At 44.9% G+C, this 27,661-nt stretch overlaps 1 protein-coding gene across 2 annotated transcripts in view; it reads left to right on the forward strand.

Moving 5' to 3' along the window:
- GOLM1 (golgi membrane protein 1) overlaps positions 1-27,661 on the forward strand; it is a 74,085-nt gene that overhangs the window by 13,331 nt on the left and 33,093 nt on the right. Inside the window, exons 2-4 of one of the 2 annotated variants that reach the window (XM_011945891.1) lie at positions 8,677-8,826; positions 10,388-10,464; positions 10,525-10,567. In XM_011945891.1, coding sequence (XP_011801281.1) covers positions 8,698-8,826; positions 10,388-10,464; positions 10,525-10,567 — 249 coding nt within the window. In that variant the 5' untranslated portion in view covers positions 8,677-8,697. Of the gene's footprint in view, positions 1-8,676; positions 8,827-10,387; positions 10,568-27,661 lie in introns of both variants that reach the window. The other variant, XM_011945889.1, reaches the window with a different exon arrangement.

A 27,661-nucleotide genomic window follows, 5' to 3' on the forward strand; every position in this document is an offset into this window, starting at 1 on the left:
TTGAAACCAATGAGAACAAAGACACAACGTACACACAGTGAAAGCAGTATTTAGAGGGAAATTTAGCACTAAATGCCCACAGGAGAAAGTGGGAAAGATCTAAAATTGACACCCTAACATCACAATTAAAAGAACTAGAGAAGCAAGAACAAACAAATTCAAAAGTTAGCAGAAAACAAGAAATAACTAAGAGCAGAACTGAAGGAGATGAAACACGAAAAACCTTTCAAAAAAAAAACAAAAAACAGTGAATCCGGGAGTTGGCTTTTTGAAAAGATTAACAAAATAGACTGCTAGCCAAACCAATGAAGAAAAGAGAGAAGACTGAAATAGACACATAAAAAATGATAAAGGGGAGATCACCAGTGATCCCACAGAAATACAAACTAAAATCAGAGAATACTGTAAACACCTCTGTGCAAATAAACTAGAAAATCTAGAAGAAATGGATAAATTCCTGGACACATCCACCCTCCCGAGACTAAACCAGGAAGAAGTCAAATCCCTGAATAGACCAATATCAAGTTCTGAAATTGAGGCAGTAATTAATAGCCTACCAACCAAAAAAAACCCAGGACCAGACATAATCAGAGCTGAATTCTACCAGAGATACAAAGAGGAGCTACCATTCCTTCTGCAGCTATTCCAAACAATAGAAAAAGGAGGACTCTTCCGTAACTCATTCTGAGGCCAGCATCATCCTGATACCAAAACCTGGCCTAGACACAAAAAAAGAAAATTTTAGACCAATATCCCTGATGAACATTGATGCAGAAATAATAAAATACTGGCAAACTGAATCCAGCAGCACATCAAAAAGCTTATCCACCACAATCAAGTCAGCTTCATCCCTGGGATGCAAGAGTGGTTAAACATATGCAAATCAATAAACCATCACATAAACAGAACCAATGACAAATACCAATGACAAAATAATCCATCACATAAACAGAACCAATGACAAAAGCCACATGGTTCTCTTAATAGATGCAGAAAAGGCCTTTGGTAAAATTCCACACCCTTTCATGCTAAAAACTCTGAATAAACTAGGTATTGATGAAATGTATCTCAAAATGATAAGAGCTATTTATGACAGACCTACAGCCAATATGCTGAATGGGCAAAAGCTGGAAGCATTCCCTTTGAAAACTGTTACAAGACAAGGATGTCCTCTCTCACCACTCCTATTCAACATGATATTTGAAGTTCTGGCCAGGGCAATCGGGCAAGAGAAAGAAATAAAGGTGTTCAAATAGGAAGAGAGGAAATCATATTGTCTGTTTGCAGATGACATGATTGTATATTTAGAAAACCCCATCATGTCAACCTAAAATCTCCTTAAGCTGATAAGCAACTTCAGCAAAGTCTCAGGATACAAAATCAGTGTGCAAAAATCACAAGCATTCCTATACACTGAAATAGACAGCCAAATCATGAGTGAGCTTCCATTCACAATTGCTACAAGGAGAATAAAATACCTAGGAATCCAACTTAGAAGGGATGTGAAGGACCTATTCAGGGAGAACTACAAACCACTGCTCAAGGAAGAAAGAGAGGACACAAACAAATGGAGAAACATTCCATACTCATGGATAGGAAGAATCAATATTGTGAAAATGGCCATACTGCCCAAAGTAATTTGTAGATTCAGTGCTATCACCATCAAGCTACCATTGACTTTCTTCACATAATTAAAAAAAAAAAAAAACTACTTTAAATTTCCCATGGAACCAAAAAAGAGTTCATGTAGTCAAGACAATCCTAAGCAAAAAGACAAGCTGGAGGCATCATGCTGCGTGACTTCAAACTATGCTACAAGGCTACAGTAATGAAAACAGCATGGTACTGGTACCAAAACAGATACATAGACCAATGGAACCAAACAGAGGCCTCAGGAAGAATGCCACATATCTACAACCATCTGATCTTTGACAAACCTGACAAAAACAAGCAATGGGGAAGGATTCCTTATTTAATAAATAGTGTTGGGAAAACTGGCAAGCCATATGCAGGAAACCAAAACTGGACTTTTTCCTTACACCTTATACAAAAATTAAGATGTATTAAAGACTTAAATATAAGACTTTAAAACCATAAACACCCTAGAAGAAAACCTAGGCAGTACATGGGTATGGTCAAAGACTTCATGACTGAAACACCAAAAGCAATGGCAACAAAAGCCAAAATAGACAAATGGGATGTAATTAAGCTAACGAGCTTCTGCACAGCTAAAGAAACTATTATCAGAGTGAACAGGCAACCTACAGAATGGGAGAAAATTTTTGTAATCTGTCCAACTGACAAAGGGCTAATATCCAGAATCTACAAAGAACTTAAAGTTACAAGAAAAAAAAAACATCAAAAGTGGGTGAAGGATATGAACAGAGACTTCTCAAAAGAAGACATTTATGCAGCCAATTCATCATCACTGGTCATTAGAGAGATGCAAATCAAAACCACAGTGAGATACCATCTCACGCCAGTTAGAATGGTGATCATTAAAAAGTCAGGAAACCACAGTTGCTGGAGAAGATGTGAAGAAATAGGAACACTTTTACACTGTTGGTGGGAGTGTAAGTTAGTTCAACCATTGTGGAAAACAGTGTGGTGATTCCTCAAGCATCTAGAACCAGAAATACCATTTGACCCAGCAATCCCATTATTGGGTATATACCCAAAGGAGTATAAGTCATTCTACTGTGAAGACACATGCACACGTATATTTATTGTGGCACTGTTCACAATAGCAACGACTCGGAACCAATCCAAATGCCCATCAGTGATAGACTAGATAAAGAAAATGTGGCACATATACAGTGTGGAATACTATGCAGCCATAAAAAAGCATGAGTTCATGTCCTTTGCCAGGGACATGGATGAAGCTGGAAACCATCATTCTCAGCAAACTAACACAGGAACAGAAAACCAAACACCAAATGTTCTCACTCGTAAGTGGGAGCTGAACAATGAGAACACATGGACACAGGGAGGGGAACATCATACACCAGGGCCTTTTAGGGGAGGTGGTGGGAGGCTAGGGGAGGGGTAAGCATTAGGAGGAATAACTAATGTAAATGACTGGTTGATGGGTGCAGCAAACCACCATGGCACATGTATACCTGTGTAACAAACCTGTACGTTCTGCACATGTACCCCAGAACTTAAAGTATAATTAAAAAAAAAAAAAAAGAACTTTCAAAAAAAAGCAACAAAAACTTTGGGCAAACATTCTAGAAAGTAAAAGAATAGATGAAAAGTTGAAAAACAGTTATTCACATGAAGGACCAAAGATTGGTTTACCTTTAACAGACAAAGAGCTTTAGCAAATCAATAAGATGAACACCCCAGTTTAAAATTGGGCAAAGAATATGAAAAGGCATTTCACCAAAATGAACGTGCAGATGGCCAAGAAATGAAAAGATACTCATTTGTGCTCACAATTAATATGTTTGAAAATATCACTAATGACATTGTCGGCCATTAAAAAGTTTTCTATGTTATGTCAGAAAACAGACATTCTCCTGCTGCAGGAGATTGTGATTAAAACCGCTATATGAAAAGAAGGAAATTTTTTTTTTTTTTTGTGATGGAGTCTTGCTCTATCTTCCCCAGCCTGGAGTGCAGTGGCGTGATCTTGGCCCACTGCAACCTCTGCCTCCCGGGTTCAAGTGATTCTTCTGCCTCAGCCTCCCAAGTAGCTGGGACTACAGGCGCCTGTCACCCCTAGCTAATTTTTGTATTTTTAGTAGAGATGGGGTTTCACCACATTGGTGAGGATGGTCTCGAACTCCTGACCTCGTGATTCGCCTGCCTTGGCCTCCTAAAGTGCTGGGATTACAGGCGTAAGCCGCTGCGCCCAGTGAAAAAAAAGGAAATTTAAAAAATGTTAATTAACTAGAAGGTTCAAGGGGCTCATGCATTTGACAGGTTGGACCTGTTTCAGATATGGTAAGATCTAGCAAATAATTATTTATATAGTTTAGACTTATGGAAGAGTTGGAAAAATAGTACACATAGTTCTTACATACCCTTTACCCTGTTTCCCCTTAACCATAGAATTTATCAAAATTAAGAGATTAACCTTTTGGCACTATCTTTTTAACCATGCTGGCCAAGTGTGTTACAGAATGTCTGACGAGTTGACTTCCTCTGAATTTTCTCCTGATGAGATTGAGGTTATGCATTGCTGGCAGGAGGCCGTAGAGGTGCCGTGCCCTCCTGGTGCACCGGATCGGGGGTATGTGATGTCGATGTGCCTCATTATCAGTGCTACCAAGCTTGAAGTGGCTAAGGTGGCATCTGCCAGGATTCTTCATGTAATGTAACTGTTTTCCCCTTTGTAATTTGCCAACTATTTTGGAAGAGAGACGATCTATCAATATTAAAAACATACATTTTTGACCCAGAAATATATCCACAGAGATGTGATTTATTTCATCTCCTGCAAAAGGGGGTGATACTGCCCCCAAAGCTGATACGAGCCCCTGTATTGAGCAGTGCCTCACAACAGTAAGGTTGCTGTTGGTTCATCTCAAGCTCCTTGAGGCCTGCTGGTTTGATATTCAGGACTTTTTTCAGAATTCAGATAACACTGGGCATTTATTATGTATTATGTGACAGCCCCAGGAGGATCTAGGACAGCACCACATACTCAAACACTCATCTTTCTGCAGTGAAATGTATGAGTATTCACATGAAGGGAGGAAGATAAAGACTATAAGTAGCTTCAGGTAAGTTCTGATCAGACCTTGATCTCAGTTCAGGTTTTGTTGCTGGAAAAGTTTTTAAAAATCTGAGTTTTTAGAGACCATTTTGGATTTCAAAGTTGTGAATAAGGGACTGTACACATAGGTAAGAGTTCGTAAGCACAGAGATGGGTGTACAGCTCCACATCTGCAGTTTCAACTAGCTGTTCAAAATGTAGTCAAGCCTGGCCGGGTGTGGTGGCTTCTGTAATCCCAGCATTTTGGGAGGCCGAGGCGGGCAGATCACTTGAGGCCGAGAATTCAAGACCAGCCTGGCCAACATGGTGAAGCCCTGTCTCTACTAAAAGTACAAAAAACAAAACAAAAAAACACTAGCTGGGTGTGGTGGTGGGCACCTTTAATCCTAGCTACTCAGGAGGCTGAGATGGGAGAATCCCTTGAATCTGGGAGGCAGAGGTTTCAGTGAGCCCAGTTCATGCCACTGCACTCCAGCCTGGGTGACAGAACAAGACTGTGTCTCAGAAAAATAAAAAGATAGTTAGGCCTACAGTGGTTGCATCTGTACTGAACGTGTATAGACTTTTTTGTCATTAGTTCCTAAACATATGGCTTAACAGCTAATTACATAGCATTTACATTGTACTAAGTATTATAAGTAATCTAGACATGGTTTAAAGCTTAGAGGAGGATGTGCCTGGGTTGGATGCAAATATGCCATTTTATATAAAGGACTTGAACATCCTTGGCTTTTGGTGTCCTCAGGGGGTCTTGGAACCAATCCCTAGTGAATACTGAGGGACAGCTGTGTAAGGCTGTTTATGGTAGCATTGTTGGAAGTAAGCCTGGAAAGCCTTGAATATTTCTCTGTAGGAGATCAGTTAAGCAAATCTTGGCACACAGTGGTGCCCTATTCAACCCTTTGAAAAGAATGGAGCAAACCATAATGTGCTACTAAAAAAGGGAGGCAAGATGTGTTACTAAGAAATACACAGCATTTGCTGAATAGTGTGAATGGTGTGATCTTGTTTGGATTAAAGTAAATATATTGATGCTTATATATGCATCTAGAAACATCTAGAATAGTGACTATACATATGAATCACCTGGGGAGGTTAAAAAATACCGATATCTGGGCCTTGCCCTAAACCCCATTGAATTAGAAATGCAGGGATGGGGGCCAGGTGTGATGGCTCATGCCTGTACTCCCAGCACTTTAGGAGGCTGAGGCGGAAGGATCACTGAGCCCAGGAGTTTGAGACCAGCTTGAACAACGTAGTGCAACCCCGTCTCTATAAAGATAGAAAAAATTAGCTGGCATGGTGGTGCACACCTGTAATCCCAGCTACTTGGGAAGCCGAGGTGGGAGAATCGCTTGGGCCCAGGAAGTTGAGGCTGCGGTGAGCTGGGATCACACCACTGGGCAGCTATGTCAGCCTGGGCAACAGAGTGAGACCCTGTCTCAAAATAAATAAATAAATAAAAGCAGTGGTGGAGCCCAGGTATTGATATTTTAAAAAGTTTCAGGCTGGGCGCGGTGGCTCATGCCTATAATCCCAGCACTTGGGGAGGCCAAGGCGGCCGGATCATGAGGTCAGGAGATCAAGACCATCCTGGCTAACACAGTGAAACCTCATCTCTACTAAAAATACAAAAAACTAGCTGGGCTTGGTGGTGTGCACCTGTAGTCCCAGCTACTCGGGAGGCTGAGGCAGGAGAATGGCATGAACCTGGGGGGGCAGAGCTTGCAGTGTGCTGAGATGGTGCCACTGCACTCCAGCCTGGGTGACAAAGTGAGACTCCATCTCAAAAAAAAGTGTCCCAGGTGATGCTGGTGCCCCTTGAGTGTTGAGGACCATTGGAATAGAAGGACCCAGATGTTAGAAAATGTTACCCCTTATCTTTGGAGTAGGATGAGGGAGATGCAATTTATACTTTTTTGTTTTTTGAATCAGAGTCTCGCTCTATCGCCCAGGCTAGAGTGCAGTGATGTGATCTTGGCTCACTGCAAGCTCTGCCTCCTGGGTTCAAGCTTTTCTCCTGCCTCAGCCTCCTGAGTAGCTGGTACAGGCATGCGCCACCATGCCTGGCTGATTTTTGTATTTTTAGTAGAGACGGGGTTTCACCATGTTGGCCAGGCTGGTCTTAAATTCCTGACTTCAGGCCATCTACCTGCCTTGGCATTCCAGAGTGCTGGGATTACAGGCGTGAGCCATCGTGCCCGGCCAATTTATACTTTACTGTGTGTAGTTTCCCATTTTTTCCTTAGCAAAAGCCATTTGGAAAAGACCCCGCTCGGTGACAGAGACCCTGTCTCTAAAATAAATATATAAACATTTTAAAACATTTAAGAGTCAAAAAAGAGACGCTTGTGATCAAAATGAGATACGATAGGACAATGGAGACACCTTTGCAGCAGGTCTGTAGAATCTTCTAGAAGTTTCTTGTTTCTGCACTTACGCTCCTTGAGTATATTCAGTGGTTGCTGATATCAGCTGATAATTGAAAGAAGAATGTTGTTTCCCCGTTCATCCTAAGAGGCCAGAAGCTGGTAAGACATGAGCGCAGGTCAGAGTTTCCACCCATGGTAATTTTGGGGGTGCTTTATTTTAGATGATTCGGCTAGATTGCTGCTTTATCTCCGGGCAGGCCCCCATACTAGTAGCTAGCTGTTAAGAAAGAGGAAGTCTTTTGGTGACCCACCTGGAAAGACCATCGGGTAAGGATCAGCTCTCCCATGTTCTCACTGGTAAGAATTGTGTTTTGCAGGTGAATCCTCGGTGGTCTCCTCTTCCTTCCCCATCCCTTGTCTTTTTCCCTCCTCTTCCCCTTCCCTTCCCTTCTCTGTTGCTAGACACCCCTGGCGTAAAAGGCGCTCTGTGCTCAAAGGCTGTTTGTTGCAGTGCAACCGCTCTCACTCTGATCAGGTTCTGTTTTATCTGGTTCAGCAAAAGCTGTTCGGAAAAGTCTACTTTCCTTGTTCCTGGAGACCCGTGCTTGCAGCCGGCCAGAACTGGCTTTGAATTGAAGCCCATTAACAAAATTTATGGCATCTTTCTTCTAAGCTGTATTTTTGTGCACTGTGTAGCTCTCACACAGAGTCACTGTTTTTCCTAACATGATGTGTACGATGCAGGAGTTGCACAGGTATGGTCCCTAAAGTGAGAAATGAATGTTGGAAAGACAAGGTGCTCTCATTTGGCATGGAGTGAATGCCTTGTTTCCATCTCAGATCCTGAGATGGAACACATTTTTCCCAGTGACTTCAGGCAGATGGCACACCTCCCACTTCTGTTGTGTGTCATGAAGGAGAAGACACTTCTCTAGCCAGGGCTGTGCCTGAATAATGATGTACATGGGTGGAGGGGGGAGGTTCACATTCACCTCTAGGATGGGTTTTCTGCTTTGCTTGAGAAATGCTTTAATTGGCTGTCATTAGTAATCCCGTCAAGGGTGAAAAAACCTCCCTTGTTAGGAATCAAAGCAAAAAGCTGTCTCTGAGGAGTAATGAGCAATATCCTCTTTCTAATATGATGCGGAAGCACTTAATATTTGTTATTGGTGTTTACAGAGATGATTGCTTCTCAAACATTGCTGCTTACAGAAATGATTAATTCTCAAACTGTGTCGGGAAGGTGAGTATGGTAATGATTTTACAGGGGAGGAATCTGAAGTGTAAGAGAAATCATGTCTTGCCCCAGCTCTCGAGCTAATCTATGACAGGTTTCGGGGCGGTGCCTGCTCCTCTGAGCCTGTCCTGGGAGCTGGCCACACTGCCCTGGGTGCACAGCACCGTGGGCTTTGTGCGTGCCATCCGCATATTCTCACTTGACAGCTTTGCACATCAAGAAGGAGCTACCAGCCCATGCTTCCTGGCAAGACCCGTTTCCTCTCTGTTGTAAGGATGATACAGTCTGCCTCGGAGATGATAAATACTAGTATTGATGCGTATTTATTTGCTTTTACTTGGCAGATTCTCAGTGCTGATTTTGAGATGATGGGCTTGGGAAACGGGCGTCGCAGCATGAAGTCGCCGCCCCTGGTGCTGGCCGCTCTGGTGGCCTGCATCATTGTCTTGGGCTTCAATTACTGGATTGCGAGCTCCCGGAGCGTGGATCTCCAGGTATTTTGTTTTGTTTATTGTGTTTCTTTTATATTTGTTTTGTTTATTTTGTTATGGGGTCCGAGGGGTTTGTTGTTTATTGCCAGCCAGGGCATTTTGCACAGGGCACGTGCTGTTAGGTAAGTTTAGGGCTCTGCACACCCCGACAGCCCTGGGTCAGACCCCAAGCAGCTCCGCTTTGGGTGGGAGAGGCCCCCTCTGTGGTTGTGTAGGATTGCGGTTGTGGTATCCCTCCCTGCCTTTCCTGTGAGTTAACAGCTTTCATTTGAGCTACTGGGGTGGTTCTGGGAAGACCGCTTGCTTACATATCCTGGCCACAGTCTGTTGTTTGCGGTCCTCCAGTGCACAAGATATCGAAGAGCAGTATTGGAAGTGTGCTTGGATGATGGGTGTAAGAAATATGTTTTTGCAGGTACCAATCTTTATCTTCATCATTTAATAATGATAATTTTAATGTTCTCGTTTCCTGTTGCAGTCATGGGTCAGGTACAGTGCTCAGCAGTGACGGAGATGCTCCTCTTGATCAAACTTGAGTCCGGCCCTTCTAAGCCGTTGTCTTGACTAGGCCTTGATCTTGGCCCCTCCCGACTCCCACTCCCTGTCTTTGGCATGCCCAGCCCAGTCATAGCAAAGGATCCCGCTAAGCCGTCCTTCTACCCCTGATGCTTGACCAAGTTCCTCATCCCTACCCTTGCTGTCTAAGTCCCTGGCCTGCGTTTAGCAAGAATCCCCCTACTCTGAGGGCGAGTTCCATCCACTGGCTCCCTGCACTGTGCTCGCTCGTTGACTATAAATCCCAGCTGTGTTTGCTGTGTTCAGCGTTGAGCAGTTTCCCTCTCTTACCGCAATCGTTTGGAGTAGTCTTTCTTACCGTTTTAATAAATGTCAGAATAATTTCTCTTCCACAGTACTTGACACAAATTACTCCTTTTGTGCACAAACCCTACAAGGCTGGGACTTGACTTTCCTCATTTCACAGGGTGTCAGACTGAGGCACAGAGAGGTTGAGGTGGAGCAGGGATTCCAACCCCTGTGGGCTTGGCCGTGGCACCGCAGCCCGTCTGCGCTTTGTCCTGTTCTCACACTTACCCTCCTGGGCTTGTACTCCCTGTGTCTCAGCTTCCACGGGAGCTCCTGTTCTCTGGGCAGTCTGCTTGTCTGGGTTGGAGAACTGGATCTGTTTTCAGAAATTGTGTTTGCTAAAGATTTGTTAAGTGCTTTGTTAGCGGAGAAGGAGAACTAAATATTTGAGCATCATCTCATGCCAGGTAAAGCAGGAGGCATTCTATGCACTTAGCGTATTTAAGCCTCACGAAAACCCAGTGGGAAATGTGGTGTGAGTGCATGGAGCCTTCCTTCACTTACACTGTCAGAGACCATTTTTCCAGAAGAACCTGTGTCAGCTTCTTTAAGTTGACTTAAAACACAGAGCCTTGGGCACTCGTGTATATGAGGCTGGTGCTGGCCCTGGGCCCCAGGGTGGTCTTTGTGGAGGGCGCTCAGGTGGTCCAGGCTCCATGGGTAACTTGGCATCAGCCCTAACGCTGTGGTCTCCTTGTAGACACGGATCATGGAGCTGGAAGGCAGGGTCCGCAGGGCGGCCGCGGAGAGAGGCGCCGTGGAGCTGAAGAAGAACGAGTTCCAGGGAGAGCTGGAGAAGCAGCGGGAGCAGCTTGACAAAATCCAGTCCAGCCACAGCTTCCAGCTGGAGAGTGTCAATAAGCTGTACCAGGACGAAAAGGCAAGGCCTGCTTTGTTTCCTCTCAGTTCTCTTCTAAGGGATGGTGTCTACATTGTCTGTTTCTTCTTGGCAGGAGGATGGGCAAGCGGCTGGGTTTAGGTTTATGTAATTATGTGGAAAGAGCCTATTGATCAAGCTTCGGGCATTCTCCCCCTTTCCCTCCAAGTCCCTGGCTGGGCTTGCGGTGAAGCCTTTTGCAATGGTAATAAACAGGAGAAATGCAGAACAACAATTTCAGATTCGTCCTATTGGCTTTTTTTTTTTCTCTCTCCTATTGGTTTTTTTTTCTCACACTTTCTACAAACATGTATTAAATACCCACTCTGTGCCAGGCTTATACCAGGTGCTTATATGTCAGAGAGGAATGATATTTGTGCCCTCCAAGTATCTAACGGAGGAGAGGAGAGGCAGACTCTACTAAATACTAACAGAGAAAGTAGGGTACTGCGCACTGGCTTTTAAGCTAAGAATAAAACCAACAAATCCTGCGTAGATTAAAAGGGGACTTCCTTCCAGTTAAAATATCTAAGCTTTATGTGTCAGTTTTTCTGGTTTTCTTTTTTTTCTTTTTTTTGAGATGGAATTGTTCTGTCACCCAGGCTGGAGTGCAGTGGTGCGATCTCGGCTCACTGCAACCTCTAACTCCTGGGTTCAAGAGATTCTCCTGCTTCGGCCTCCTGAGTAGCTGCGACTATAGGTGCCCGCCACCATGCCCAGCTACTTTTTGTATTTTTAGTAGAGACGGGGTTTTCACCATTTTGACCAGGATGGTTTCGATCTCTCGACCTCGTGATCTGCCTGCCTCGGCCTCCCAGAGTGCTAGGATTACAGGTGTGAGCCACTGTGCCCGGCCTGGTTTTCTTATGTAGGAATATATGGCTGTATTTTGTTTATTAGATTGTGTAACTGTGTGAGTTACTAATACCTCCTGTCCCAAAGTGCATCAAACTCATGGCCACTTACTAGCTAGAAAAATTTGGCTTTTTTTTTTTTTTTGTGATGGAGTTTCCCTCTTGTTGTTGCCCAGGCAGGAGTGCAATGGCGCCTTCTTGGCTCACTGCAACCTCCGCCTCCTAGGTTCCTGTAATTCTCCTGCTTCAGCCTCCCAAGTAGCTGGGACTACAGGTATGTGCCATCACGCACAGCTAATTTTTGTATTTTTAGTAGAGATGAGATTTCACCATGTTGGTCAGATTGGTCTCAAATTCCTGGCCTCAGGTGATCTGCCCATCTCGGCCTCCCAAAGTGCTGAGATTACAAGTGTGAGCCACCATGCCCAGCCTGAAAAATTTGGCGTTTATAATGCATGTACCTCTCTCTCCGGAGTGGCTAATTTATTGGAAGAAGGTTGTAGCTCAACTTCCATTATCTTGAATTGTCTCAAAAAATGAATTATTTCCAGGAAGGGACTCAGACTTTTCTCGCATACCTGATTTAAAATGCAAGAAGTACTTTTTTTTTTTTTTGAATTTGCAGAGTACTTTCCTGTATTTGCAAGCTCATATTTCTTCCCTGGGAATTGTTCATAATGTTGTAGTAATAAAGTGCTTCTTTATGTTTCTTTCCTTTTCTCACTGGTGAGATACGCTTTTTGTGCTCCTGAAATCCCCTTTAACCTCATCTCTCAAAAAGAAAAAAAAAAAAGCATCAAGTAGCTATTTGAAAAAAGAGTCTGTTTTCACAGTTTTTCTCTTCTAGAATATGCGATATAAATGTCTTTTCATTTTGGTGAGCAAGGGTGGGTTCTCACATCAAACCTTAGCTGCAGGAGGATTTTAGCTGTGGTTTGGTGGTGGGAGGCATGGAACTTCTGAGTCAGGCAGACCTGGGTTTAAAGTTTCCTCAGCTGTGTGATTTTAGGGAAGTCACTTAGATTCTCTGGATCTATTTTCTCAACTGTCAAGTGGAAATGAGAAAGGAATCTCACAGGGTGCCAGTGAGGACTGAATGAGATAATGTTTCTAAAGCGTTTAACACGGTGCTCAACATAGAATGGAAGCTCGGCAGCTGGTGGTCGGTATTATTCCGCCTCATTGTGCCGATGGCAGTGGAGGCCGCGATCACAGCGGCAGTGGTGGGCGCAGTCGTAAGCCACCACAGTAGCCGTGATAATATTCTCTCTTTCTGCATGGACATTTAATAGAACAGAGAATTAGTCTGTTTAAGGCTGCTATAACAAAATATCATAAACTGGGCACCGTATAAACAAATGTTTATTCTCACAGGTCTGGAGGCTGGGAAGTCAAAGATGAAGACAAGGGCAGATTCATCGGGTGAGGGCCCACTTCCGGGTTCATGGCCGCCGCCGCCTTGTGGTGTCCGCGCCTGGTGGGAGGGGCGAGGCAGCTCTCTGCGGCCTCTTTTATGGCACTAATCCCGTGTATGAGGGCTTGACCCTCCCAGAGGCCTCACCTTCTAACATTATCACCTCCATTTGATATTTGGTGATTTGGTTTCAGCGTATGGATTTTGAAGGACACCCACACTCAGACCATAGCACATTTTTTTTCCTCCCAAACTGAAACCTTGAAACCAAATTGTGCTGTCTTTCAAAAGACTTAGGAAGACACCGAGGGAGGTGGAACCAAGAGCAGGCAGTGTGGCGGGACTGTGGAAGGAGAACAATGACAGGCACCACACCAGCCACTGGAGTGGACGTTTCCTGAGCCTGTGCTTGGCCAGACGTGAGGCTGAGCATTTCACAGGGACCATTTCATGAATTCCTCCCGGCAGTGTGATGAGATTGGGGCTCATTTTATTAGTGAACGGAGGCTCAGAGAGTTAGCTGCTGTCACCCAGGATGACACCTTGACCCTAGAGAGCCCCTAGGCCAGCCTCCACCCCTGCACACTGGCCTTCCTCTTCCTTCAGTGTGGACACAGCTTCTTGGCTGCCCCTATCTGAAGGGCACCAAGGTGGAGGGGAGGCGGCATAGAGGAAACCAGGTGGGCTTGAGTTGGTCAGTGCTGAAGCTGGTGATGGGTACGTGGGAGTTCAGCATACTAGCTTGTTTACCTTCGTCTGCATTAAAGACTTCACAGTAGAAACTTTAAAAACATCCTCTTTATATCTCCTCGCTTCCAAAGACCACTGTGTTCTAACTAGCTCTGTTTTGGCTACATGAATGAGCTGACCCTTCACCTAAATACTTTTCTCTACATTGTCTGGTTTTTTTTGTTTTTTGTTTTTTTTGTTTTTTTTAATCTTAGAAGGTTAGCATTTGTGGTTAGAACTGGAACAAGGCTCCTTAAAAAAATTTTTAAGAACCATGGTGATTCTCAGCCATAGGAGAAGGTGGGGTGTGGGGACCTGTGGCTGGGGGTGGTTTGCAAATTACATCTGACCTAGAGATCTCTCTGCCTGTCTCTGCCAGCATTCCTCACCTCAAGCAGTCACTGTCACTCTGAGTGGGTGTTGTATCCCTCAAGTGGGGGAGCTGGACAAAAGCTTGAAAAACAAACCTATCATCAGAGAAAATGTGAACAAACACCTGTTCATAATGAAATTACTGCTTTGGGTCGGCCCTGTCTGATAGAATTTTCTGTGATGACAGAAATGTTTGTGTGCTGGTGCAGTACAGTAGCCACTGGCCACATGAGCCTAATGAATAGCTGAAACGTGGCTAGTGGGACTGAAGAATTGAATTTTATTTAATTTTATCTAATTTAAATGTAAATAGCTAAAGAACGGCCTCATTGAACAGCACAGGTTTGAGTGGTTGGCAGAATGCTGGGGAAAACCTTGTTTGGGCTTCTGAGTCATAGGGAGCCATGTTCCTTGGTGGAGCAGAGGGCAGAGTCTGAGTCTCCTGCGGTTCCTTGGTGCCTTTCCCCCTTCTCTGTAAGGTTTGGGAGCGGTGTGGGGAGTTGGGCAATGGAAGATGAAATCACCTTCGGCCTGGGGAGTTGTGCCCCCCGAAAGTAAGTCTCTGCAGCTTGTTGGTGTTCTGATGCAGAATGATCCGTTCAGCTTATCAAATCAGCTTTTGTTTACACCCCAGCTTAGAGTTTTGATCTTACTTGTTGTGAAAGTTGTTTCAGAGCAATCCTTCCTCGCCTGGCTGCTCATGATAACCACCTGCGAGCTTATGAACGAAATACAGGTTAAAAATTACACTGGATCGGACTCTCTGGATGTTTGGACTCAGAATATAGAATTTTTTTTTTAAAGATCTCACACATACACAGACATACACACACGTATTCATACATGTACTTTTTTTTTTTTTTCTAAATTTCCAGACCACTGTGATGCAGCTAGCTGATCCAGAAACTGGTGATTGAAATCAAGTGTTTTGCAGAATTACACTTTTAGAAATAAAAATGCATTGTCAAGGTCATCTTTTTTTTTTTTTTTCAGTTTCCTTCTTCAGTGAAGTGATTTAAAAATTAAAGGGCATTATAATTAAGAGATATGCAGTCACACGCCGCATACGATGTTTTGGTCAATGGTGGACCCATAAAATTCTAATACCATAGGTTTACCGTATCTTTTCTATGCTTAGATACACAAATACTTACCACTGTGTTACAAGGCCTGCAGTATTCAGTACAGTCCTGTGCTGTACAGGTTTGTAGCCTGGGAACAGTAGGCTGTACCATACAGCCTAGGTATGTAGTAGGCTATAATATCTAGGTTTGTATAAGTGCAGTCTATGATGGTTGCACAAAGACAAAATCTCATAATGATGCATTTCCCAGAGCCTATCCCCATCATTAAGCAACGCCTGACTGTAATTCATCTAAATGTAATTTGGTAAAGCTGTTACAAAGTAATTGAGTTAATACTTGTTTTTCTAAGGTATTTCTTTCATCTTCACCCACATTTACTGGAATCCTTGAATGTTTTTAGAAGCTGTACCCGATTGGAAACTTACTGATCGCTACTTTTTTCCCCAAAATGGCCAGCTCACCCAGGATTTGAGTATATGTGGATCTCGAGGCCCTCAGCACTGAGACAGGCTTGCTCAGACACGCCTTAGAATGTCACCCAGAGGGGGTGGGCAAGTGCAAGACATCACGTGAGCTTCTCAACAGCTGTGTGATGGTGACATCATGAGACATAAAATGATTTTCTTATGAAATAGCTGGACATGCAGAGAGGTCAGATGAATAATAAGCTCACACCTGCATGCCCCTCACCCAGATATTATTTACAGCAAAAAACATCATAAATACAGTCAAGGCTCTCTGGGTTCCCCTTCTCCGTCTCTTCCCTCCTTTCCCTCCTGCCTGTATAACCACTGTTGTGAATGTTAATGATTGTCTTTGTAGCTTATATTTCTTTTTTCTTTTTTTGAGACGGAGTCTCGCTCTGTCGCCCAGGCTGGAGTGCAGTGGCCGAATCTCAGCTCACTGCAAGCTCCGCCTCCCAGGTTTACGCCATTCTCCTGCCTCAGCCTCGCGAGTAGCTGGGACTACAGGCGCCCGCCACTTCACCCGGCTAGTTTTTTTGTATTTTTTAGTAGAGACCGGGTTTCACCGTGTTAGGCAGGATGGTCTTGATCTCCTGACCTCGTGATCCGCTTGTCTTGGCCTCCCAAAGTGCTGGGATTACAGGCTTGAGCCACCGCGCCCGGCCTGTAGCTTATATTTCTGAACTATTACTATACATGTTCAAAAACAACATGTTTATTTTTTCTGTGGTTTTAATGTATATGTTTGGTTACTCTTATCATTCTGTAACTTGCTTTTTGTTGTCACTGTTGTTTTTGAGGTCTTTATTGATTTTATAGATTTAGTTCATTCTTTCTAACTGCCGTACCCTCTTTCTTTGTATAAATATACCCCAGTTTATTTACCCACTCCTTATTGGTGAGCCTTTACGTTGTTTCTAGTTTTTTACTCCTTGAGAAGAAGATACAGTGAGTATACTCATACAGTGCTCTTCGGGCACCTGGGGTTTTTCCAAGCTTGCAGTGTTTGCCAACTACAGTTTGGGACCTTACAGTGAGCTATGCTTAATAATTTAGTGGATAATGACCCACGTTTTAAAAAAGTAAAATTTACTGGAGTGTTATTGTATGTTAACTATTGTGTTATGAAACCGTTATTGCTTCCCCCCCTCCTTTTTGAGACAGAGTCTCACTCTGTTGCCCAGGCTGGAGTGCAATGGCATGATCTCGGCTCACTGCAACCTCCACCTCACAGCGATTCTCACGGCCACCTGAGTAGCTGGGATTACAGACCTGCAGCACCACACCTGGCTAATTTTTGTATTTTTAGTAGAGACGGGGTTTCTCCATTTTGGCCAGGCTGGTCTCGAACTCCTGGCCTCAAGTGATCCACCTGTCTTGGCCTCCCAAAGTGCTGGGATTACAGGCATGAGCTACCATGCCTGACCACCATTGTTGCATTTTATATAAAAAATATGTACTTTGGAAGGCTAAGGCAGGAGGATTGCTTAAGGCCAGGAGTTCAAGACCAGCCTGGGCAACATACTGAGACCCTGTCTCTACAGAAAATTTAGAAGTAGCTGGGAATGGTTGTTGCATGCCTGTCGTCCTAGCTACTCAGGAAGCTGAGGTGGGAGGATCACTTGAGCCCAGGAGTTTGAGGTTCAATAAACTATAATTGCACCACTGCGCTCCAGCCTAGGTGACAGAGCGAGATCCTGTTTCTAAATATACATGTGTACATATATATATATGTGTATATATATGTATATATGTGTGTAAATGTACTGAATCACAAGATAAATTTATCATTGTGAGTCATGGTTGAAAGAGTCTGAATGGAAAGATCTAGAGATACACCTGGACATTAAGTAGCTGGATGGTTGTACATGCTCTCATTTTTATTAGCTGTTGCCACAGAACGTTGTTCCTGCTGTTATATTTCACTTTGTACAGTTTCCTGGCCTGCAGATCAGATCCTTTGGCCCTACATTTCTGTGTGTAATATTTCACTCTTTTCTTATTTCTACCAATCTAAGTTATACACCTGATCAATTAGCTTACCTCATGGGTTTGAGACCGGTGCTTAGTAAAAGTTTGAGTTCGTGGTAAATGAATGAATGGAAATCTCAGTCCGTGTGCCAGTACTTACTGGATGTCTAGGATGTACCTGGGGCTCTGTGTCCTTAGCAGCTTCAATGCTGTTTTGGAGAAAGATGAGATTCCCTCACATATCTAGAGAATAATTTTTTTTTTTGAGGTAGAGTCTCGCTCTGTTGCCCAGGCTGGAATGCAGTGGCACGGTCTCAGCTCACTGCAACCTCCACCTCCCGGGTTCAAGCAGTTCTCTGCCTCAGCCTCCCAAATAGCTGGGATTACAGACATGTGCCACCACGCCTGGCTATTTTTTGTGTTTTTAGTGGAGACAGGGTTTCACCATCTTGGCCAGGCTGGTCTTGAACTCCTGACCTCGTGCTCTGCCCACCTTGGCCTCCCAAAGTACTGGGATTACAGGCGTGACCCACTGTGCCTGGTGAGAATAATCAGTTTTTAACAGCAGCTGGAGTTATGTGAAAGGAGAGATGGGTACTGGCTAAAGTAGTTGCAGTTTTTTTGTTTTTTTTTTCTTTTCTAAAAAGATTGGCTTTAGTTTGGGCACAGTGACTCACGCCTGTAATCCCAGCACTTTGGGAGGCCAAGGCAGGCGGATCACGAGGTCAGGAGCTCGAGACCAGCCTCGCCAACATGGTGAAACCCCCGTCTCTACCAAAAATGCAAAAAAATAGCTGGGCGTGGTGGCGTGCACCTGTAATCCCAGCTACTCGGTAGGCTGAGGCAGGAGAATCGCTTGAACCCGGGAGGTGGAGGTTGTAGTGAGCCGGGACTGCACCACTGCACTCCAGCCTGGGTGACAGAGCAAGACTCTGTCTCAAAAAAAAAAAAAAAAGGTTGGCTTTGAGCTTCGGAGACTAAAATGGAATTTAGAGAAGGATAGAAGGGCGGCATTTCAGCATGTAGAGAAGTGCAATCACAGGATTAGAAAAGGAATGTGGAGGTGTGACAGGTCCCACCTAAGTTGGGAAGAGTGTTGGGAGATAAAGATGTAAAATGGCATGTGTCATTGCTGACCTCAGCTAACACCCTGCCCATGTGGGAGGCTAGGTGGCCATGTGTGTTCCATTTTAACGACCCCACACCCACAGCCCATTGGGTGAGAGGAGGAACCTCACACAGAAGGAATCCATCCACTGGCCAGAGTACTAACGGGTTAATTAGATTGTGTCTTGTTAATCTGAACCAAATCCTGCAGACTGTGCTCATTGGAGAGTAAATGCTTCAGATGAGTGAGACTCGGTTGAGTCTTGGGTACTGAGCTGCCATTTCCATTTCCTTTCTGTTTCACCTTCCTGTCTGTTGCAGTAGTAGGTCTGGTGAAGATGGTGTGACTGCATCACTGCAGTTGTGCAAGTTCATGAGAATTTATATAACTTAGTGGAAGCACCACCCTTCCTTTTCTGTGTGTAAGAAAGGATATTAAGCCTTCTTTTGCAATGATTGCATATGTTAAGTAACTTTCAAAAAAAGTTGGCTTTTCCTTAATTAAAATAATGTTATTATGGGCAAATTTGAAAACAAAAAAGAAAAATTCACCTGTAGTTCTCACCCAGAAATTAGCTACTGAGAACTCTCCACTCCCTTTCTTTAAAAAAAAAAAATATATATATATATATACAGATTACACGTAAGCTTTTATCAGTTACTACTTATACTTACGCTTTTATAAATGTAGATATGCCATGAAAATTGTAGAATATAAGTGGGGTTCTTTAAATGATAAAATGTTTAACTGTTTCTGGACTTTGCATATTGTTAAAAAAAAAAAAAACCCAGACGTCGTTGGCTTATTGTGCCTTACTATCTTAGTTGAGGCAACGACTTTGTAAGTAGACAGTCAGAGGTATGATTCCAGATAAGAGGACTCTGCATACCTGTTTGCAGAAGGGAGCTTCTGTAGACTGCCGTGATATCCAGTTGGGACTGGTAACTATGTTTTGAACATAAAACATAACATTTGGTTCTGGTGAATTTAGACATACATGTGTTGTTTTTGTTATCTGTAACTGCATATCAGGTTATCCCCAAACCCATGACAAACATGTGTTTTGCTCCCGCATCTGCAGTTTGGGAAAGCTCGGTGGGAACGGGTCGTCTCTACTCTGTGTTCCACGTCTGGGGTGCCTTGAAGGCTGAGGTTAGAATGATCCAGAGAGTCCCTTACTCAGGGGCCTGGCAGTAAGTGCAGCTGTCACCTGAGGCCTGGGCAGGGGCAGGGGCAGGGGCCAGGACCAAGACACCTACACTCCCTTTTCCACGTGGCGGCGTGGCTGCTTTTCAGCATAGGGCTGGGTTCTGAGAGTTGGCATCCTCCCTCATAGCAGACGCGACCAGCGGGAGGAAGCTGTGTCATTTTTTTGTGTTTGTGTCCTAGGGCTGCGTACAAATTAATACAGACTAGATGACCTAAAACAACAAAAAAGTGTCCTTTTACAGTTTTAGGGGCTAGAAACCCGAAATCCAGACGCCAGTAGGGCTATGGGAGGACCCTTCCTCGCCTCTCTGGCTTCTAGCATTTGCTGACACCTTTGACATTCCTCAGCTTGTAGGTACAATTTCGTGCAGTTTCCACCTCTCATGGCCTGGTTGCCTCTCAGTCTTTCTTTTCGCCTGTTCTCCTCCTCTTCTAAGAACACCAGTCATGTTGGATAGGGCCCACCTAGAGACCTCATTTTCATTTAAGTACATCTGCGTAGACCTTGTTTCTTTTTTTTAATTAATTAATTAATTTATTTATTAATTTATTTTTGAGACAGAGTCTCACTCTGTTGCCCCAGGCTGAAGTCCAGTGGTGCGATCTTTTTTCAGTGCAACCTCCACCTCCCAGGTTCAAGTGATTCTCCTGCCTCAGCCTCCTAAGTAGTTGGGAGTACAGGCACCCACCAAAACACTCAGCTAATTTTGTTGTATTTTTAGTAGAGATGGAGTTTCACCATGTTGGCTAGGCTGGTATTGAACTCCTGACCTCAGGTGATCCACCCGCCTCGGCCTCCCAAAGTGCTGGGATTACAGGCGTGAGCCACCATGCCCGGCCTACCCAGTTTCTAAATGAGGTCATTCATGGGCTCCTTCACAGGTTCCAGGCGGACACGAATTTCAGGAGTACACTGTTCAACCCACAGCCCCTTTTGTTGACCTTGCCTTGGAAGTGAGCATGGTCACTTCTACATTCATTAGAAGCAAGTCACTAAGGCTGCCCTGAATTTCAGGGGAATTGGACTCCCCCTTTAGGAGTAGTGTCAATGAATTTGTGGTCATGTTTATAAACTACCTCATTTGTGTGCATAGAAATAATCTTCACGCAGCCACTGGTGAAATGCTGTTTTCTTTTTTACAGATTTGTACATGTGTACATATAAAACAGGTTTTTAAGGGGCCTAAATAAAAACAGATACTTGGGTTTTAGTTTTTGGCAAAAGCCAGTGGAGATTCACTTGTAAAGGTGTGCATTATCTCCTAAGGAGGGAATAGAGTGGTTTAATTCATACTTCTATGTTGTTAACAGAGGCTGATTAATAATTTGGATCTGGGCCAGGCATAGTGGCTGATACCTGTAATCCCAGCGCTTTGGGAGGCCAAGGCTGGTGGATCACTTGAGGTCAGGAGTTCGGTCAGCGTGGAGAAATGCCGTATCTACTAAAAATACAAAAATTAGCTGGGTGTGGTGGTGCATGCCTGTAGTCCCAGCTGCTCGTGAGGCTGAGACTTGAACCTGGGAGGCAGAGGTTGCAGTGAGCCAAGACCACGCCATGCGCTCCAGCCTGGGTAACAGCGAGACTCCATCTAAAAAATAATCATCATCATCATCATAATTTGGGTCTGAAGACTTCAAAAGATCCTGGGTCCCCTCTTGGAGTGGCCACAAAGGCTTGGGGGTGGCATCACCTGCTCTCTGAAATGCTTGGGGAAGAATCTGGGAGACCCTGAATTACATACTAGCACTTCGTGAAGGGAAAGGCACATCTTCCTGCTAATGTGTTCGTTTTTGCTTGCCAAAAGTTCGAATCACAAATGGCTTCATTTTCGGCATTTGCGCTTGTAACGTTCTCATTCGGCTGGTTTCTCGCAGCTGCACATCCACTTCGACATTTATGCGTTTTACTTATTTGTTAAAATATGTGCATTAACATTGCAGTAGTGCAAAGATCATGTTTTAGCAACAGTTCCTTTGTCATGAAAATAGAGTTCCTGTATCTTTCCTGAAGAGGAGCAACTGAGTAAAGAAAGATTGCTGAGTGGAAGAACAGAGGTGTTGGTGACTTGCTTATCATTTTGTGTCCAGAAGAAGAAAAGCTTAAAGAGGGAGTGGGGAAAGTGCAGGGGGCACTCAGCCTCACTGTTGCCATGCTCGCCTGTGTGACCTGCACCCATGTCCAGGTGGTTTCAGGGAGCTGCCCGCTTTCTCCTCTTGCTTGGTAACTTGGGGTACGAGGAGGCTCTGAGGCATTTACAGTGCTTTCCTCTTGTAAAGAGTTGGTTCCTGGAATGCATTCTTGAGTGTCCTCTGGACCTGAGATGGGGTCGCTTCTCTCAAGTGCAATGGCATTTGTTTATGAGTGACTTTTGCTGGAAGATTTTGCCTCTTCAAAAGGAAATAATTAACATTAGACAAGTCTGGTCATTGGTCCTACTTTAGAGTTTCAGAGTGCTTTTGTAACATGAACATATTTATTTTTTGGAGACAGAGTCTCAACTGTGTCACCCAGGCTGGAGTACGGTGGCGTAACCTTGGCTCACTGCAACCTCCGCTTCCCTGGTTCATGTGATTCTCCTGCCTCAGCCTCCCGAGTAGCTGGAATTACAGGCACGCGCCACCACGCCTGGCTAATTTTTGTATTTTTAGTAGAGATGGGGTTTCACCATGTTGGCCAGGCTGGTCTTGAACTTCTGACCTTGTGATTTACCTTCCTCGGCCTCCCAGAGTGCTGGGATTACAGGTGTATGCCACTGCACCCGGCCCAACATGAACATATTTAATTTCTCACTTAATTTCTTTAGGAGACCGTCATTCTTGTCGCTTTAGACAGAGGGGAAGAGAACGAGAGCCAGAGAGGTCATGGAAGGCTCCCAGGACCTGAGAGTGGCCGGTGTGCGGTTGCTGGGGGCTGCCAGGTCTGCTTGTCACACTGGCTCCACCAGACTACATTCACCTGTGGCCAGATGCAGTTCTCAGAGGGTTCCAGTGTCTTCTCTCTGGGCCAGCTTTGCTTGTGCACCTGAGAATGTGACGATTGTCTTCTGGAGGGTTGGTTTCTTGGGGAACCAGAGCAGTTTCTTGGGGGAACTTGTGCAGATAAACGTGTTGTCTTTGATTTTTATCACCTTTAATCCCTGTGATTGAGGAATCCAGAGTTCTAGAGCAGCTTTTCTGTTTTTATTCTCACCGATTTTCCGGGTCCAGTTCTGTCAGTCCATTCAGTATTTGTTCTGTTCGGCCCTGGCCTGTGCCCAGTGGTGGGCAGGCTGTGCTCATGTACTATTGAGTGCTGGACAAAGATGAGGAAGTGAGTGTACTGGGGTCAGTGTAGACAGAGAAACCACCCCGCTATTTTAAGCAGGAAGGATTTGATACAGGGAAATAGGTGCCTGTAAGCTGTGGGAAGGGCCTGCATTGAGGTGGGATGGCTCTCAGGCACTATCTCAGCCCACCACAGGAGTGGGCTGCCACTGAAGGAGGCAGTGTGGCAGGTTCTCAGAGGCAAGGGCAGCCTCCCCTGTTTGCTTCTTCTGCTTTCCTTCCTCCCGCCTCCCCTCCCTCCATCCTTTCTCTTCCTTTCTATCCCTCTACCCTTCTCCCTTCCTTTGTCCTTCTTTTACTCCCTCCATCCTCCTCTCGCCCTCCTCCCCTCCAGACTGTCTCTCTCCTCTTCCTTCCATCCCTTTCCTCCATCCTCCTCTCTGTCCTCTTTTCTTCCCTCCTCCCCTCCCTCCATTCTCCCTCCTCCCCTCCCTCCATTCTCCCTCCCCTCCTTCCATTTTCCCTCCTCCCCTCCCTCCATTCTCCCTCCTCCCCTCCCTCCATGCTCCCTCCTCCCCTCCCTCTGTCCTCCTTTCTCTCCCTGTCCTCTCCTTTCTCTCCCTCTCCTCACCATCCTTTCCTCTCTTCTTCCTCCGCTCTCCCTCCTGCCCATCCTCTTTCCTCCTTCCCCGAAGCACCTGCAGTGTGCCTTGTCCAGGAGATGCTGGGGGAGGGTGTAAGCCAGTCTTGGGTTCAGGCCCCCTCGCCATCAACCCTGTGCTTATCTCTGTAATGGTCATCACACCTCATGAACCTTGTTCTGCCGAGCTGGGCACCCGGGTGATCCCACGACAGGTCCTGCGCCCTCCCAGCGAGGTGCTTTCCCACACCTGCCAAGCTGCGAGGTGGACGGGGTGGGAGGATGTTCCCCTCTGTGTAACAACACAGGCATGTGTTGGCAGGAGCTATTCTGGGTGTGTAGCAACAGTGTCTGTGTGTACTAGGTGTTTTCCTGGATAGATGGTGTTTTCTGAAGCTTCGTAGAGAGTTACACTTAATCTCCCCACGCCCTTCCATTTAAACTTGGTGACCTGTGCACACTCTCCCACAGCTGCAGGTCCAGACCCGCCCCTCGGCCCGTCTGTGTCCCCTGCCCTGGAGTCTCCTCAGCTGCTCTCTGACCAGGATCCTACCGTTTACACTGACATTTGACTCTGTGCCGTAAACAGCCACTCCTCTCCTGTTGGTATTCTCACACTCAGTTCAACTCACACTCACATACACACACTCATTCACACTCTGATCCATGCCCACATTTTTGGGGTTCCCACTTGAGGTGCCTGTAAGGTACCCCTTTTAAATAAAACTCAGCAGGCTACCCTGCACAGGTTCCATTTGGGGAAACAGAGGCACAGAGAAATTAAGTGAAGCGTCCAAAGTCAAGGAGCAAATTAGCAGCAGACCCCAAACCAGACAGCACAGTCTCAGGTCTTCATGAAAATCTCTCGCATCCCAGTCTTCCCTGTGCTGCCTTCTCTCTGTCACTCGTTTCTCTTTTCTTTCTCCTCCCTTTATCCTCATTAGTGAGCTTCAAAACCATTTGTCATAGCAGATCATTGTTGATGGAGCTATACTGTGAAAAGAAAATTGCTTAATTTTAGGAGTGAAATTACAAGTGAGAAATAGCGCAGCAAAGACTTGCCCTTCTAAAAGTTCCTGAACCTGCCTCAAATTTCTCCAGACAACACGTTTATCTCAGCATCTTCTGATTCACCTTTCTTTTCCTCTAAAGCCAGCCTTGACAATTTTTAAAAATTGTATTGCAGATGTAATTATCCATGTGACAAACTTATGTGTGCGTGTCTGTGTGTGTAGGCTGGTTGTGGAAAACTGTAAACACGAAAAGGTGGAGTGACCCAGGGAGCCCCCACACACCCAGCGCCAAGCTTTGGGGATTATAACTCATGCTGTTCTAGCCATGAGTATTTTAGCACACATCCTTAAAAGGTGGGGTCGTCTCTCTCATAGCCACGATACCATGATCGTACCAAAACATCCAGTTATTCCTTCGTGGACTGGACTAGTTTCCTCATCATTTTGTGCCCTTTTCCCTATGGGAACATACATCCAGTGACCCACCATTTGGCTCAGTGGTGGCTGTGGGCATGAAGCATTTGGGAGTCACTGCTTGTCTTGTTTGTGTGTGTGAGTGTGTAATCGTAGCAGGACGCCATACATGACTCGTTTGCAAGTCTCTGCCTCTCTCTCCTTCCCTCTCCCCGCTTTCCGTGTCTCCCTCCCCTTCTCTGTCTCCTTCTTTCCCCCGACCTTCTTATTCCTCTGGAACTTGCTGTCCCTAGCTGCAGGTGGCTGTTGAGCACTTAGTATGTCCCAGCTGAGATGTGCTACAAGTGTAAGATATGCTGGAGTACAGAGATTGAGTGTGAACAAGCCAAATTTCTCAATAATATTTATGTGGGATACATCTCGCAGTGATAATTGGGATACATTAGGGTAAGCAAAATATGAATTTCATCTGTTTCTTGTTTTTAAAGTTGGGATAAAATTCACATACAATTCATTATTTTAGCCATTTTTTAATGTATCATACATCTCAGTAGTTTGGGTATGTTCACGATGCCATGCAACTCTAACCACTAATTCCAAAACTTTTTTTTTTTTTTTTTTTTGAGATAGAGTCACACTCTCACGTGGGCCGGAGTGCAGTGGCACCATCTTGGCTCGCTGCAACTCTGCCTCCTGGGTTCAAGCGATTCTCCTAGCTGGGATTACAGGTGCCACCATGCCCAGCTAATTGTTGTATTTTTAGTAGAGAGGGGGTTTCAGTATGTTGGCTAGGCTGGTCTCGAACTCCTGACCTCAAGTGATCGCTCCCCTCGGCCTCCCAAAGTGCTGGGATTACAGGCATGAGCCACCACACCCGGCCAGAACATTTTTATCACCCCAGAAAGAAATGTGTACCCATTAAGCAATCACTCCCCATTTCCCTCTTCCCCCAGCCCCTGGCAACCACTAATCTGTTTTCTGTCTCTAGAGATCTGCCTATTCTGGGCGTGTCATGTAGCATAGAATCATGCAGGACATGGCCTTTGTTGTGTGTCTGGCATCTTTCACTTAGTGTAATGTTTCCAACCCCATCCGTGTTGTAGCAGGTGTCAGTAATCCTCCTTTCCTATGGCTGAATGCTGGTCCCTTACGTGGATATAGCTGTTGGCTTTATCTGTTCACATGTGGACGGACATTTGGATTGTTACCACTTTTTGGCCTTCATAAATAATTCTGCTGTGAACATTTATGGACAGGTTTTCGAGTGGAGGTACGTCTTCATTTCTCTTGGGTGTATACCCACAAATGGGATTGCTGGGTCGTATGGTAGCTCTGTGCTGAACTTCTGGAGAAACTGACAGACTTTCTCATAGGGATTGCATTTTACATTTTACATTCTTAGCCGCTGTGTATGGGGGTTCTAATTTCTCTCCAGCTTTTCCACATTCTTGTCAACACTTGTTATTTTCCTTTTTTATTTTAATTTTATTTTTATGTATTTATTTCTTTTCGAGACAAAGTTTCACTCTGTCCCCCAGGCTGTAAGGCAATGGCTCGATCTTGGCTCACTGCAACTTCCGCCTCCTGGGTTCGAGTGATTCTCCCTACCTCAGCCTCCCGAGTAGCTGGGATTACAAGTGCGCGCCACCACACCCAGCTAATTTTTGTGTTTTTAGTAGAGATGGGGTTTTGCCGTGTTGGCCAGACTGGTCTTGAACTCCTGACCTCAGGTGATCTGCCCACCTCGGACTCTCAAAGTGTTGGGATTACAGGCGTGAGCCACCTTGCCCGGGCTATTTTTTTTTTTTTTGAGATGGAGTCTTGCTCTGTTGCCCAGTCTGGAGTGCAGTGGCATGATCTCAGCTCACTGCAACCTCTGCCTCCTAGGTTCAAATGATTCCTCTGCCTAACCCTCCCAAGTAGCTGGGACTATAGGCGCACACCACCATGCCTGGCTAATTTTTGTATTTTTAGTAGAGACAGAGTTTTGCTGTGTTGGCCAGGTCTGACCTCAAGTGACCCGCCCACCTCGGCCTCCCAGAGTGCTGGGATTACAGGCGTGAGCTACCGCGCCTGGCCCTTCTTTTAAAATTACAGCCATACTGATAGATGTGAAGTGGCGTCTTCTCATTTTGATTTGCATTTAACTAGTAACTAATGAGGTTGAGCGTCTTTCATATACATATTGGCCATTTATATGTCTACTTTAGGGAGATATCTATTCAAATCTTTTGCCCAACCTGTTTCTTTTTACATAATTGAATGTGGCTATTAGAAAATGTTTAGTTTCTGGATACGACTGACATTTTATTTCTATTGAATAGCACTGCTTTGGATAGCACCATTGAAATTGGTAAGAGGTAAAAAGATTCCAATGAATACTTGATATTCTTCCCTTCATTCTTACGTCATTCCTAGGTCACTAAGATTAACTTTTTCATTATAAGGCAGTAACAGGAGTAACTCTGAAGCAGTAACAGGAATTTCAGTACAAAGACGTTTTCCAGGCATCTGATTGCAGGGGGTTGACTTGGATTAGATAAAGGTCCTTTTTAAGAAA

The sequence above is a fragment of the Colobus angolensis genome, unplaced genomic scaffold, assembly GCF_000951035.1.
Source record: "Colobus angolensis palliatus isolate OR3802 unplaced genomic scaffold, Cang.pa_1.0 Scaffold246, whole genome shotgun sequence".
In the NCBI taxonomy this organism is placed as follows: Eukaryota; Metazoa; Chordata; class Mammalia; order Primates; family Cercopithecidae; genus Colobus; species Colobus angolensis.